This window comes from Carcharhinus amblyrhynchos, chromosome 24 (genome assembly GCF_965287045.1).
Source record: "Carcharhinus amblyrhynchos chromosome 24, sCarAmb.v2.hapA, whole genome shotgun sequence".
NCBI classification, from domain to species: Eukaryota; Metazoa; Chordata; class Chondrichthyes; order Carcharhiniformes; family Carcharhinidae; genus Carcharhinus; species Carcharhinus amblyrhynchos.
Genome location: NC_137347.1, coordinates 33,060,746 through 33,073,924, shown reverse-complemented (window position 1 = coordinate 33,073,924; position 13,179 = coordinate 33,060,746). Strand labels below are relative to the sequence as shown.

Here is a 13,179-nt window from a genome sequence, read left to right as displayed (position 1 = left end):
GAAAGTTTTTCAACTGCTTTTTGTAAGTATTAAATAGTCCTACATTTACAATATGACATGTTTGAAAGCTCAAAGCAACACTTATTATTTCTTTCACTTTTTTCACAGTCATACGGCAGAGGTACTTTAGATTTCACTTACCCAGCATCTGCTTCTGTTCCTGAGGCGGGGCTGCAGCAAGCATGGAGGCAGTCAGAGGTTCCTGTCCTTGTACAAGTACTGCAGACTGAGAGGGCTATAAAAAACAATGGTCTTCAGTTAGCCAAACTGTCTCTTTCTTCTCTCTGTCAGTAGCATCCAATTGCCCAAAGTTAGGGAAGCCACTAAAACTAACTTCCGTATTTCAACTCTTAGACCAGTACCCATGGAATGTGAAAGACCAACATGGACAAACTCTCCCTCTCCCTCCAGTCTTCCTGAGAGGCTGTGGCTGCGTCTGGTTTCTGTTTGAGGTCGCTGTTGATAGGTGGCCATTAAGCCATCATTTACTTTGTGAATATTAGTACATGTAGTTAGCATTAATATTCAGATACCCTTTCTCAAATCTTAAAATCAGGGACATCCATTAAAATGTGTTTATGCTTTTATGTGAACTAATAAAAACTATTAAAAAGGATGAAAGATTATTACTTTCGGTAACCCTGGTCCTCAGTTAACTGAATATACTACATCAGAGACAATGCAAAACAGATTAGGCTAGTCCTGTTTATTATGTACTCAATTAGGGTAATTCATCCTAATTTTTGAATAGAAATTTCATGACTTTATAGTACCTGCTGTACAGCCATTTGAGGTTGTACTACTGATTGCTGCGGGTTGCGGACAGTGGGAGCATATTTGTACGGTGGAACACCTCGTGGTGTTGGGCCAGCAATTCCAGGGCGATGAGCCAGATTCTGAGCCGTAGATAATCCTGAAACAACAAAGCCATGAGCTAGATTTCCACAGAGCTGAATAAAAAGATCCATGTCTGTCACGCTAAGGATAGCGACTTCCACACTAGATAACAAGTACACAGTTAGTTACAGCAGGAAACTATTACCTGGTTTATGAAAAGTACTCACCCATTTCCAAAAAAGGAAAATAATAAGGAGCAGAAAGCTTGACTGATTTTTCACATTCAGTCCTCGACAAACTGTCACACCACCTTCTGCTGTCAAGGCTGAGATCAAAGAATTCAACAAACTTCTGCATACTACTTAGGCTTACATTATTCAGGGAGCACTGCACTGTCAGAGTTACCTGACCCCAGCTGCAAAATTAAAATGAGGCCTTGTAAGTTCTCACACATGGATGTAAAAGATCTATAGATCTATTTAAAGAGTACAAAAATTCTGCCAGTGTAGATATCAACATTTACCCTTAACCAACATCACTGAAAAATATAATCTGGTCACTTACTTCCATTGTGTTTATGGGACCCCGCTCTGTAAATTTGCTGCCACGTTTTTCTACGTTACAACAGGAACTAAACTTCAAAAGTACTTTAGAGAGCCTTTCGGCATACATCAAGAGTGTGAGAAGTGCTATACAATTACAAATTATAGGGACATCATGGCCAACCTTGGTACTGATAATCAGGGCTGGATTTTCATCTCCGTAGGAAATTGGCACAGTAATTTGCACTGTAAACTGGGATGTCAACACTACCCTGGCCTCAGGCCATTCTCCTGGAGGCAGGAGTGCTATCTAACCACAACCAGTGAATTGTCAATTTGAGGTAGGTAAACGTTTACTTCAAGCCAATTAACACAGGGGCCCACTGGAATTTTCCAGTCAGCCTATGGCATCCCTAAGGCAAAGGGGAATAGGCCAGCTGCCTGAAGGATAGGGGGAAAATGTCCTGAAGGCTTTGAGGCCACCACAAAGGTGCTTCAGTACGAAGACACCCACCTCTCCCTCTCGCTGAACTGCAGGCTGCTGCTCTGAGGCTGAAGGAGCTCCTATTGGCCTTCCACTTTTGGGAGCTTAACCAGCATCTATAATTGGTCAATAAGTTGGCCTTCTGGTCACTACTTAGCCATCAGAGGGGAAGTCACTACTGAGTGACTGTTTTACCCACAGTGGGAATCGCAGCCCAGCCCTCAGTTGACCATAATGTAGGGGCCCTAATCCAAAAACCCAAAGCCCTGCCCTCAGTATCAAGTAACCGCACTTCTAAATTGGAGCTTACTGGATAGCCATCAGGAGGAAAAACAATTATTGAAATCAGCAATCCGGCACAGTCAGGGAACGAAAGATGGCTTTTTTAAATTGTCAGTATGAGTAGGTGCCTCTGGAGAGAATATCAGAGGAAGTATTACCAGGACCTCCTGCAGGATGTTTCAAAAAAAATGCAAATGCAAGAAACCAGCCCTTGGCCATCACAATGTGTTTGTCAGACAGCAACATCAACACACAATAGTAGATCTGGCAATGTAAGGGGATCTTACAACGTACAATCTTACAAGATCTGGAAATGTAAGGGTAGGAGTTCTACAATCTTTTAAATGCAAATACAATAGCAAGACAGGCACTACTTACTAAAAGATTTACTCCCTAATTACTAAAACCACGATTCTAGTTTATTAATGAAAGAATGAGATCTAATGTTGCTCAAATAAATTACCTTGTGAATGTAACAGACCTGAGAGACTCTTCACGTATTCTACGCATTCAACCATTTTCATCAGTGCATTCCTCAACTGACATTGCAAACTACTTTGTACATTTTGTCAGGATAATGGAAGATACACTAATTTAACAAGTATTGTAGTAAGTAACATTCGCTCCACAGGCTCTACTGAAGTGTCAGACAATGACCATCTCCATTCAACAAGAGAATTTAACCACCTCCCCATGACATTCAATGGCATTACCATCCCTGAATCCCCCATTATCAACATCATGGGGGTTTACCATTGACTAGAAATTGAACTGGACCAGCCATATAAAATAGTGTGACAAATCAGAGGCTGGGAATGGTGCGACAATCAACTTACTCCCCAAAGACTGTGAACCACCAACAAGTCAGGAATCACAACACTCTTCCATAACAGTCAAGAAGCTTGACACCATCCAGGACAAAGTAGCCTGCTTGCCAAATCCACCAGTTTAAACATTCAATTCCTCCACCACCAATGCACAACGGCAAGAGAATAGACCATCTACAAGATGAGTTGCAGCAATTCTCCAAGGTTCCTTCCAAATCTCTCTGACTCCACCGCCTTGCCATACAAGGGCAGCAAATGCATGGGAGCACCACCACCTGCAAGTTCCCCTCCAAGCCACAGAACATTTGGCTTGGAAACATATCTTCATTCCTTCACTGTCACCGGGTCATATTCCTGGAACTCTCTTCCCAACAGCACTATGGGTATACCTATGCCACATGAATTATAGCGGTTCAAGAAGACAACTCATCATCACACTCTCGAGGGCAAGTGGAGACAGCCAGAAATGTTGATCTAGCCAGCAACGCCCACATGCCACGAATAAATACAATAATGTTTTGTAATTACATAAACACTCACCCATTCTCTGCGCACCAGGAATACCTCGAGGACCCTGAGTATTTCCTGTTGGCGTTAGGTGACGTAGAGAAGGCCTAGGACCTCCCTGACGGAGGGCATTCGGCATGGCTTGGAACCCTGTTGTAGTAAAGAACAGATACGGGGAAACAATCGAATAATTCTGTTTTAAATTATATATATTAAAAAAAACATTCATAGTAATTAAGCCTTCTGAGACCAAGCACAACACCATCAGGAACTTTTCCCAGTTCTGAAGGAAGTTAATGCTTCAAGTCAATGTTCCTCTTTCCATATATGCTGCCAGACCTGATTATTTCAGCACTGTCCTGTTTTCAGCTTCTGCAGTGTTTCGTTTCTGTAAGACTGCAACTTGTGAATACAGATCTACATTTTTAAAATTTGTTGCGTGCTTAAAAATTGTTGAATTTTTTAGGATGGATATTTAATGACTTACTACTCTAAAACCAATGTTCCCACTTAGCTGAGCTGTCATTAAGCAATCCTGAACATATTGCACAGCACAACGAACAGCCAACATTTCCTTGCATGATGCAAGCGCACACAGCCACATAGCAAACAAAATGGAATGTATAATGGAACAAGCAAGCTACGCACGAGGAAGGAAAATTAAAGGGAACATAGCCTAAAACCTGCAGAATTGTAGCAGGACACATTTCTGACTTTCACTAGCTGTCAAAATTTCATTGTGCTTGTGCACAAGTCACATTTCCAACTTTTCAATTCAAAAACCTACATGAACATGCAGCATGATTATAAACTATTCTCTGGAAGTTATCCACTAAATTAACAAAGTAATGAACTACTTAAAATAAAAATTCTCAATTAAAATAATGTTTTCTATATCATATTGTAGCAGTGCTAATATTCAAATTCCACACAGCAAGGCACCACAATCTGTTGTCTTCTCAGGACCAGATTACAATTCAACATCTAAATTGGTCAGCTGTGAGCATTTTACTTAACAACAGCAATAAAGGTATTATATTTTTTAAAAATTCTACAACTCCAAACTAGATGTACAATTGCAACACAAAAAAAGAGTCAAGAACTCATGAAGATATGTTTGTATGTTCTCCACACCAGTAATTGAGAGCAGTATTTGAATTAGTTGTGAATAATCAGAATTTCCCTTCCCTTCCCACCTATTCCAGGTTCGATCATCCTCAGGAGAGATTTATGGGTTAACGCTTCAAATGCTCGTGTTCAAGATCACTGGACAGGCTAGCATCTTTTAACATAAGTTGATGCTACATACTGCATTAGTTGTAGGCCATCAGTTCCCATTTGTCCATTAACATTTTATGCAGAACAACTGCTGGGACTCCAGCAGCTCCCCAATCTAAAATAATGCAATTTAGAAATCTCACAACAAAATGTAAGGCAAAAACTAACTTACATCAACAGAGGGATAAAATGTGGAGCTGCCCTGATCTACAACATCAAGGGTTACCTTTAATTCACTAAGATAGAGATTTCCTCCATCATTAAAATTTAAACACACAAAGTGTTTATTACAAATTAACAGTTGAGGCAAAGTCCATTTAAAAAGCCAGGGAGGAAAATCCAACATTGAGATACATTCCTGAAATTTTATGGATTTATAATACCTAATATCTTTTTCATTTAATAAATGTCTCATTATGAATATGTGAGTAAACTAGTGAGAAACATAAAAGAGGACTGTAAAACCTTCTATAGGTATGTAAAAACAAATGTGGATCTACAACTTGAGTCAGAAGTTAGAATAAAGAACAGGCAGAAAAACTGAACGAATATTTTTGTGCCTGTCCCCACAGAAGAAAACACTGAAAACCTTCCAGAATAATGGCGAGTTGAAGAACTGCAAGATGTTAATATTATTAAAAAGTACTAATATTAATAAAACAAGTGGTAGAGAAGTTAATGGGACTTGCAGTAGATAAAATCCCTATTATGATCTCTATCCCAGAGTGATGAAAGAGGTGGCTGTGGAGGTAGTAGATGCATTGGTGGTCACCTTTCAAAATTCTATTGGTTTTGGAATGGTTCCTGCAGATTGGAAGGTGGCAAATGGAACCCACCTATTTATTAAAGGAGGGAGAGAAAACAGGGAACTACAGACCGGTTAGCCTGATTCCAGCGGTAGGAAAAATGCTAGAATCTATAATAAAGGATGCATTAAAAAGATACTTAGTTGGAGCATTTTGAGGACGTAACTAGCAGAATAGAAAAAGGGGGAAAGCAGTGAATGTGGTATCTTTAGATTTTCAGCAAGCTTTTGATAAAGTCCCCCACACAAGTTAGGAAATAAAATTAGAGCACATGGGATTAGAAGTAAAGTACTGGGATGGACTGAGAACTGGTTAATGGATAGAAAACAGAGGAATAACTGAATCATTGCAGGTTAACAAGTTGTGACTAATGGGATAGCACAAGGATGCATGCTTGGGCCCCAGCTATTCACATCTACATCAATAATTTGGATGGGGGGATTAAATGTAGTATTTCCAAGTTTGCAGATGACACAAAACAAGGTGGAACTGAATTATAAGGACGTTGCAAAGATGCTTCCAGGGGATTTGGAGAGGCTAAGTAAGCGAAGGGGCAAAAATTTGAATACAATGTGCAGAAATGACGTTATCCACTTTGGTCAGAAGAACAGAAATACAGAGTATTTCTTAAGTGGAGAGAGGCTGGACAGTGTTGAACTTCAAAGAGACTTGGGTATCCTTGTTCATAAATCACTGAAAGCTAACATGCAAGTATAACAAGCAATTAAGGCAATTGGTGTGTTGATAATTATTACAAGAATATTTCAGTACAAGAATGTAGATGTTTTACTGTAAAGATATGGAGCTTTGGTAAGACTGAAGTAATGTTTGCAGTTTTAGACTCCTTACTTAAAAGATATACTTGCTATAGAGGGAGTTCAGCAAAGGTTCACTAAATTAATTCCTAAAATGGAAGGATTGCCATTTGATAAAAGATTAATAGACTGCGCCTTTATTCTCTGGAGTTTAGAAGGATGAAAATTGATCTCATTCAAACATATAAAATTCTAGCAGGGGTCAACAGGGTAGATGTCAGAAGGATATTTCCTCTGGCTGGGAGTAGCAGGGACACAGTTTCAGAATAAGGGGCAGGCCATTCAGGACTGAGGATCAGGAGGAATTTCTTCACTCAGAGGGTGATGAATCTTTGGAATTGTGTGTCCCGGAAGATGTAGCATCTCAGTGGTTGAGCATGATCAAAATTAATATCAATATAGATTTCTACACATTAAAAACATTAAAGGTTACTGTGATAGTGCAGGAAAATGATGCTGAATTGGAAGATCAGTGATGACCTCATTGGCTGGCAGAGTTGGATCAAAGGATCGAATGACCCACTCCTATTTCATTAATTTCAAGCAAGCAAACATGACAAATGCCACTGCTGTAATGCTTACCTTGGGGTCTGGTTTGCTGCTGTTGCCAGCGTGGACTGGGTCTCATCTGAGCCATCTGATTTGGTGCATAATAGGTAGCTCTACTTTGGGCCTGGGGGAAAAAAACAATCCTTCTTATCCTTTCAGCAATACATTTTGTCTGCAGTCTGAAACCCCCAGATCTTTTTTTTCCATAATCACCTTTAACATGAATTAAATCCTAGAGTTGTGTTAATCATACATTCATTTCTACCCACTGCGTATGTTTTTAACAGCTGCCCATCAACGGATCCTTTTAATTTGTTGTGCTAACTTGGTTGTTTCTTTTCCCCTACTAATTATGTGTCAATTTATTCACAGCAGTCCAATGTAGTTTGATTGATGCAATATTAAAAGCAGAATATAAAACTCATACTAGTAGGCAAAAAACTCCTTCACAGATGGTATGTATGAAACATGGAACATTCAAATTGTAACCTAGATGTGAGATGTGAAACTGCAAACAAGCCACATGTGCAAACTAGCTCTGCATTTATTCTGTACATATTGATAATAATTCTGGGTAGGGGAAAAGGATTTAACCAAATACAGGTTGCGAGCACCAGAGCCATTTAGCAGCTGTGAAACATTCATAATAATCAAGATGATTAACCAAGTCATATAATGAAAGGAATGACTGTTATAAAGCTACTCCAAGATTTTTTTAAAAAATGATCCATGGGATGTGGGCTTTGCTGGTAGGCCAGCATTAATTGCCGACCCCTCAGCTGCCTTCTTGAACCACTCTAGTCCATGTAGTGTAAGAGGACTTCATTTAGATTGGTTCAGCTTTTGTTTTGCATGCATCAGCTTGCCTATAGAGATATATTTTCCCATCAAGCTAGCTATATAAATAATTGCACTTCTATCTTCATAAAATGAAGTCAAGCTCTACATCTCGCTCCTTAAAGGCGTTCCTTCAAACAACTCTCTTTCAACAACTTTCTAAATTCTCTAAGTACATTGGAACATTGACTATGTTAAACTTTTAACATATGTACAACTTATGTTCACATAATGAGTATACTTCAAATAAAAAACATTGGGTGCTAAGTGTTTTAAGGATTACCAGAGGATGTGATATGGTATTTAAAAACTCTAAATTATTTCTATATGAAATCTAAAAAATATTCAATGCCACACCCATGTTAAATACTCTGACTTTATGGCTACTGTGAACTAAGGCAATGGATTTATAAAGCATAGTGAACAGCCTGAGACAGGAGTTCCCTGGTAGCCCAGTGAGTAATTACATTGCATGGTGTAACAGGGCATTACAGACTCAGGGAAGTCTTTGGCTTGATGCATGATCTTCAGCAGGATTGTGGATATTAAACTACTGCAAGGTCAGAGAAGGAGAATTGAATATTATGAGATTTCCAAAGTTCGGGGCTTTTCAATGATTCCTATTGAAAACGAGGGGTTTGATACCGATGACTGAACAGCACAAAAAAAATGAAGAACATGAGTCACAGTAACAAGAGAGAAGAAATAGTTCCTAAAATTATTCAATAAAAATAATTTGTTATTTTGTTGCTAAGTTGTAGAGGCAAGCCTCAATTTAGAAGAGACTCATCTGGATTTACTCAGTATTGCTCTGGCACAACAGCTCCTTCATGGTCTGCATTGACAAACAGAACTGGTTGAAAGAACTAAGTGCTTCATTACATAAAGAACCAGACATGAACAAAACTACATTTGTTGTTTGCACAAACCTTTCCTATTTCTAGGCAGTATTCTAGTTAGATACGTTTTTCTTTAGCAGTAGTCGATTACTATTGTCTCAGTTAAACCTTTTCCTCCTGTACCATATATTAAGTGTATGATGTTAGCTAGTGAATATTTCCCTTATCTCAATCCTTTGCTACACAAATACAGATAGTGATCATGAACAGTGCTATTCTACTGATCATCCAATAGTGGAAGAGAAATGGAGGAAAAATATATAAAAATATCTATGAAGTGAGTAAACAGAGACACAACAATAATTCTAGGAGATTTCAACTATCCTCAAATAGGGGCAAGAGTGCCAGAACAAGGAGGTAATGTCGAACTTGTATAAGTAGGTATTTCAACATTACTGCATTAAGTTCTGGGCACCACACTTTAGAAAGAATGTAAAAACACTGAAGGGTGCAGAAGAGATAGACAAGAATGGTTTGTATGATGAGGAACTTCAGTTACGAAGATATACTGGAAAAGTTAGGACTGTTTTCCTCAGAGAAAAGGCTGGGGGAAGTTTTAATAGAGATATTCAAAATCATGAGAGGGCTGGAGAGTATACAGGGTGAAAATGTTCCCACTTATGAAAGGATCCAGAGTCAGAAGGGCACAGATTTAATAAATTAGTAAAGAAACAACAGTGATATGAGAAGAAACTTCTTATGCAGGGATTGGGAAAGGTCTAGAATGCACTGCCTGGGAACGATGGCAGCAGGCTCAATTAAAGCATTCAAAAGAGAATTAGACTATTATCCGAAAACAAGGAATGTGCAGGGTTTATAGGGAGAAGGCAGGAGAACAGAACTAGGGCCAAATGGCCTCCTTCTGTGTCATATCAATTCTGTGATTCTGAAACTGGAAAGAAAAAGGGAAGAGTGAATAGAGTTTTTACAGAGGAAGAATTCTGATGATTTCTGCACCCAATTAGATTTGGTTCAGCTTCTCCAACGTAGCCTACCAATACCTGTCCCAGGGAGGCACCAGAGGATTTAAGGTACCCAAAAAACCTCACTCCAACAAACTGTATCTTAATGAAAGACAAAAAACATGTAATAACACATTAAATACAGGAAAATAAACTGTAATATGGCAAAAACAGTATGATGATGATGTGTTAGTAATCAGTTCAAGCTCTGTTCCTTCCAAGCTGCTCTCATACTCTGCAAATACTCTCATACAAAATAATATGAAACCATCCCACCAGGCTGCTGATCAACGTAGTATTTGGGGGGAGGGGGGAGAATAACAATCAATGGTACAAGACTGATGAAAACCGAAGTCCCCGCTGATTAGGAAGAAACAAAAAAATAAATTATAAGAAAGGCCTCTTACTTAAAATCTGCACATCCACCCATGGCTGCTTCCCCACCAGATTTCACTGACCATGGTGGGGCTCACTATCCAGCACGCATATGGAGAAGTAAATGATGTGATTTTAATTCCCCACCTCCTTTTGCATATGCTACCGAGACTTCCACCTGTTTTGAATGGGACTGTGACCAGAATATACAGCAGGGCCAAAAACCAGCAGGATTAGGGCAGAACTAATTTCCACCAGATTTCCCAAACCGTACTGCCTGCTAGTTGCCGATCTGGAGTGCTAAGATGACAAAAATTCCTATGAAGAGCTCACCTGAGGTACAGCTGGCATAAAGTAGCCTCCTGCAGCTGGCTGGAATTGATTGATGATTGTATTGGCTGGCATGGCCCGCATCCCTGCAATTCGTTGCATATACTGATTAGTTAAATGTGCCTTGCGTTCTTCTTTTCTTTGGGCAAGGGCAACGTATAATGGCTTGGAACCAACAATACGTCCATTCATTTCCGTCACCGCTTTTGTGGCTTCTTCAGGAGAGGAGAAGCAGACAAAACCAAAACCTTTGCTCCGGCCGTCTTCCAGCATAACCTTTTAAAGCACCAAAATAAAAGTTGTGGTAAAATTTAAAATGAGAAAGACACTGTGGTAGAACATGGGTTTGTAACTGCAGTTCCCAACAGAGTCTCCAATCTTAGCTATACAGCGTGGGCAAGAATTAAGTACATGGGTAAGTCACAACACAAACTTATTACCTTAACTATTCAGCTGTTGTAAGTAACAGTGATGACCACAGGCCCAGTATACACTACCCTTGTGGCCAATTCTCATATCTGATATCAGTTTGGGACCAAAGCACCCACCTACATAAAATCTGAGTTAGGTGGGTTAAAGAGATCTATTGAAACTTGAAGAGGAAAGAATTGCTTTCAGCAATGAGGCATTTTCATTTCTCAGTTATTTAAATTTACAAATAAATAATTCCACATTTCAGTAGTGTATAATTATTTTGGAATATTAGAGCAGAATTTTCACATATTCCTTCATTTCACTTAAAAAGACTGATTTGCCACTGTATTAATCAACCAGTAGAAAAAGCAACAACATTTATGCTATTCCAAAGATATGTTCCTCCTTTTCCATCAGTCCCCATATATATTATTCTAGAAACTAAGGGTAAAATTAATGTTTTTCCCATGAGCAGGTTGGGAAGTGGGGAGCCATATGATAGGGCTGAGAAAGTGCAGGGTGGAGACCCTGTTGCCTTCCCAACTCCCCCAGTAAAGTCTGGAGGCTAACTGAGACCAGTAAGTGACTGCTTAAGGGCCTCATCCTGTTACTATTGGCTGAATAGGTTAGGGAGGTGATAGCATGGTGGTACTGTCATAGGACTAGTAATCCAGATGTCCAGGGTAATGTTCTTGACCTGTCTGGGCAAGCCCCGATGTCATTTCCCACCACCCAGGTGGCCAGCCCCGACCATCCTCTTCCCCTCCTCCCCCCACACCCCACCTATCAGCCCCCGAACAAGCCCTGTCCCCAGCACTGCCCAATGCCTGGTGGGGAGTGCCAAGATGCCTTTTGGGCAGTGCCAGGGGCCAGACTGGCACTGCCCAGAGGGCAAATCCCCTTGGATGCCTGGCAATGACATTGAAATTCAAATTTAAATATTTAAATCATCTCCGTGCCAATATCTGGCATTGAGCTAATGACTCCAAAAATCTTGGGAGCGGAGATGCCCAGAAGCCCTGGAACCCACTAAATGGCCTCTATTGATATCTCCCAGGCCACTGAGGCATTGGGCTGGGGAGAATTGCCCCCAAGATTTTTAATTTGCATTGCAAATCTTTTAGAGTGTAATGCTGAGCTGGATTAAAACAGAAACAAGATTGTTAATTCATTCCTTTATGTTTTCTCTGCCTTTTACTTCAATTTTTCCTTTAGCATCGGTGCTGAAGGAAGTATTCAAAGAGTATCATCAAATGGTTTAGTAGATGGCTGGTGCCTTACTTCAAATACTAAAACAGAACAACTTGCATTTATATAGCAGCTTTTGAGATCCTAAAATATACCAAGGCATGTTACAGGAGTGTTATCAAACAAAACCTGACATGGATCCATATAGGGAAATATTGAGACAGATAATAAGAGGTAGATTTTGAGGAATAAAGAGGGGTAGGGAGATTTGGAGAGAGTATTCAAGAGCTTAGGGCCTCAGCAGCTGAAGGCACAGCTGCTGGTAGCGGAATGGTGACAATCAGGAATATTGTATTCAGAATCAGAATGAAAGAAGTGTCGATATATTCAAGGATCGCGCCTTCCAGGATGTTCAAGATGATTGAAGGTTAGTGATGGTAAGGGATGAGACTACGGAGGGATCTGAATTTTAAAACTGAGGAACTGCTTAACCAGGAGTCAATGGAGGTCAGCGAGCTTAGGTGCAATGAATAAATGGAATGTACTGCAACTTAGGTTATGGCAGCTGAGTCCTGGATGACCTTATGTTTATAGAGGGTGGAATATGGGAAGCCAGCCAAGAATGCATTGGAACAGTCAAATTTACAAAGTAGCAAAGGCCTGAGGCCTGGACGAGGGTTTCAGCAGCAGATGAGCTGAGGCAGGTGCAGATTCTGGCATTACTAAAGGTGGAAGCAAGTGGTGCATGGATATATGATCAGAAACTCATCTCAGGGTTAAATATGACACCAAGGTTGCTAGCAGTCTAGTTAAGTGTCAGATAGTTGCCAGGGTAAGTGATGAAGTCTGTAAGTAGAGAACAGGAGTCTATAATTGAAGACAAAACTTTGGACTTACCAAGATTTAACAGGAAGGAATTTCTATTCACGCAGAGTTTGTTGTTGAACAATATGACAACTTAGAGACGGGGAGGGGTGCAACTGGCTATTATCAGTGTACATTTGAAAAGAAACACTGTTCTTGGATATGCTGTTCTTGGCACTGTTCTTTGATATACTGAAGAGAGACGGCATTTAGATTTGAAACAGGTGGGGGACAAGGATAGATTCTTGGGATCACCAGAGGTAATGGTGCAGGAGCAGGATAGGAAGCTAGTGCAGTGATACTCTGGCTACAGTTAAATAGGTAAGAATGGAACCAAACATATACAGTCCCATCTAGCTGAACAACAGTGAAGAGGAGGGGGT

The 13,179-nt window shown here is 40.0% G+C and overlaps 1 protein-coding gene across 2 annotated transcripts in view; it reads right to left on the bottom strand.

Annotated features, from left to right (window-relative positions):
* Positions 1-13,179, bottom strand: part of LOC145358030 (polyadenylate-binding protein 4-like) — a 44,622-nt gene that overhangs the window by 7,193 nt on the left and 24,250 nt on the right. For both annotated transcript variants that reach the window (XM_080211736.1, XM_080211737.1), the window contains exons 8-12: positions 10,334-10,606; positions 6,961-7,051; positions 3,513-3,629; positions 774-913; positions 142-235 (exon numbers count right to left, since the gene is read on the bottom strand). In XM_080211736.1, the coding sequence (XP_080067862.1) occupies positions 142-235; positions 774-913; positions 3,513-3,629; positions 6,961-7,051; positions 10,334-10,606 (715 nt within the window). The remainder of the gene's footprint in view (positions 1-141; positions 236-773; positions 914-3,512; positions 3,630-6,960; positions 7,052-10,333; positions 10,607-13,179) is intronic.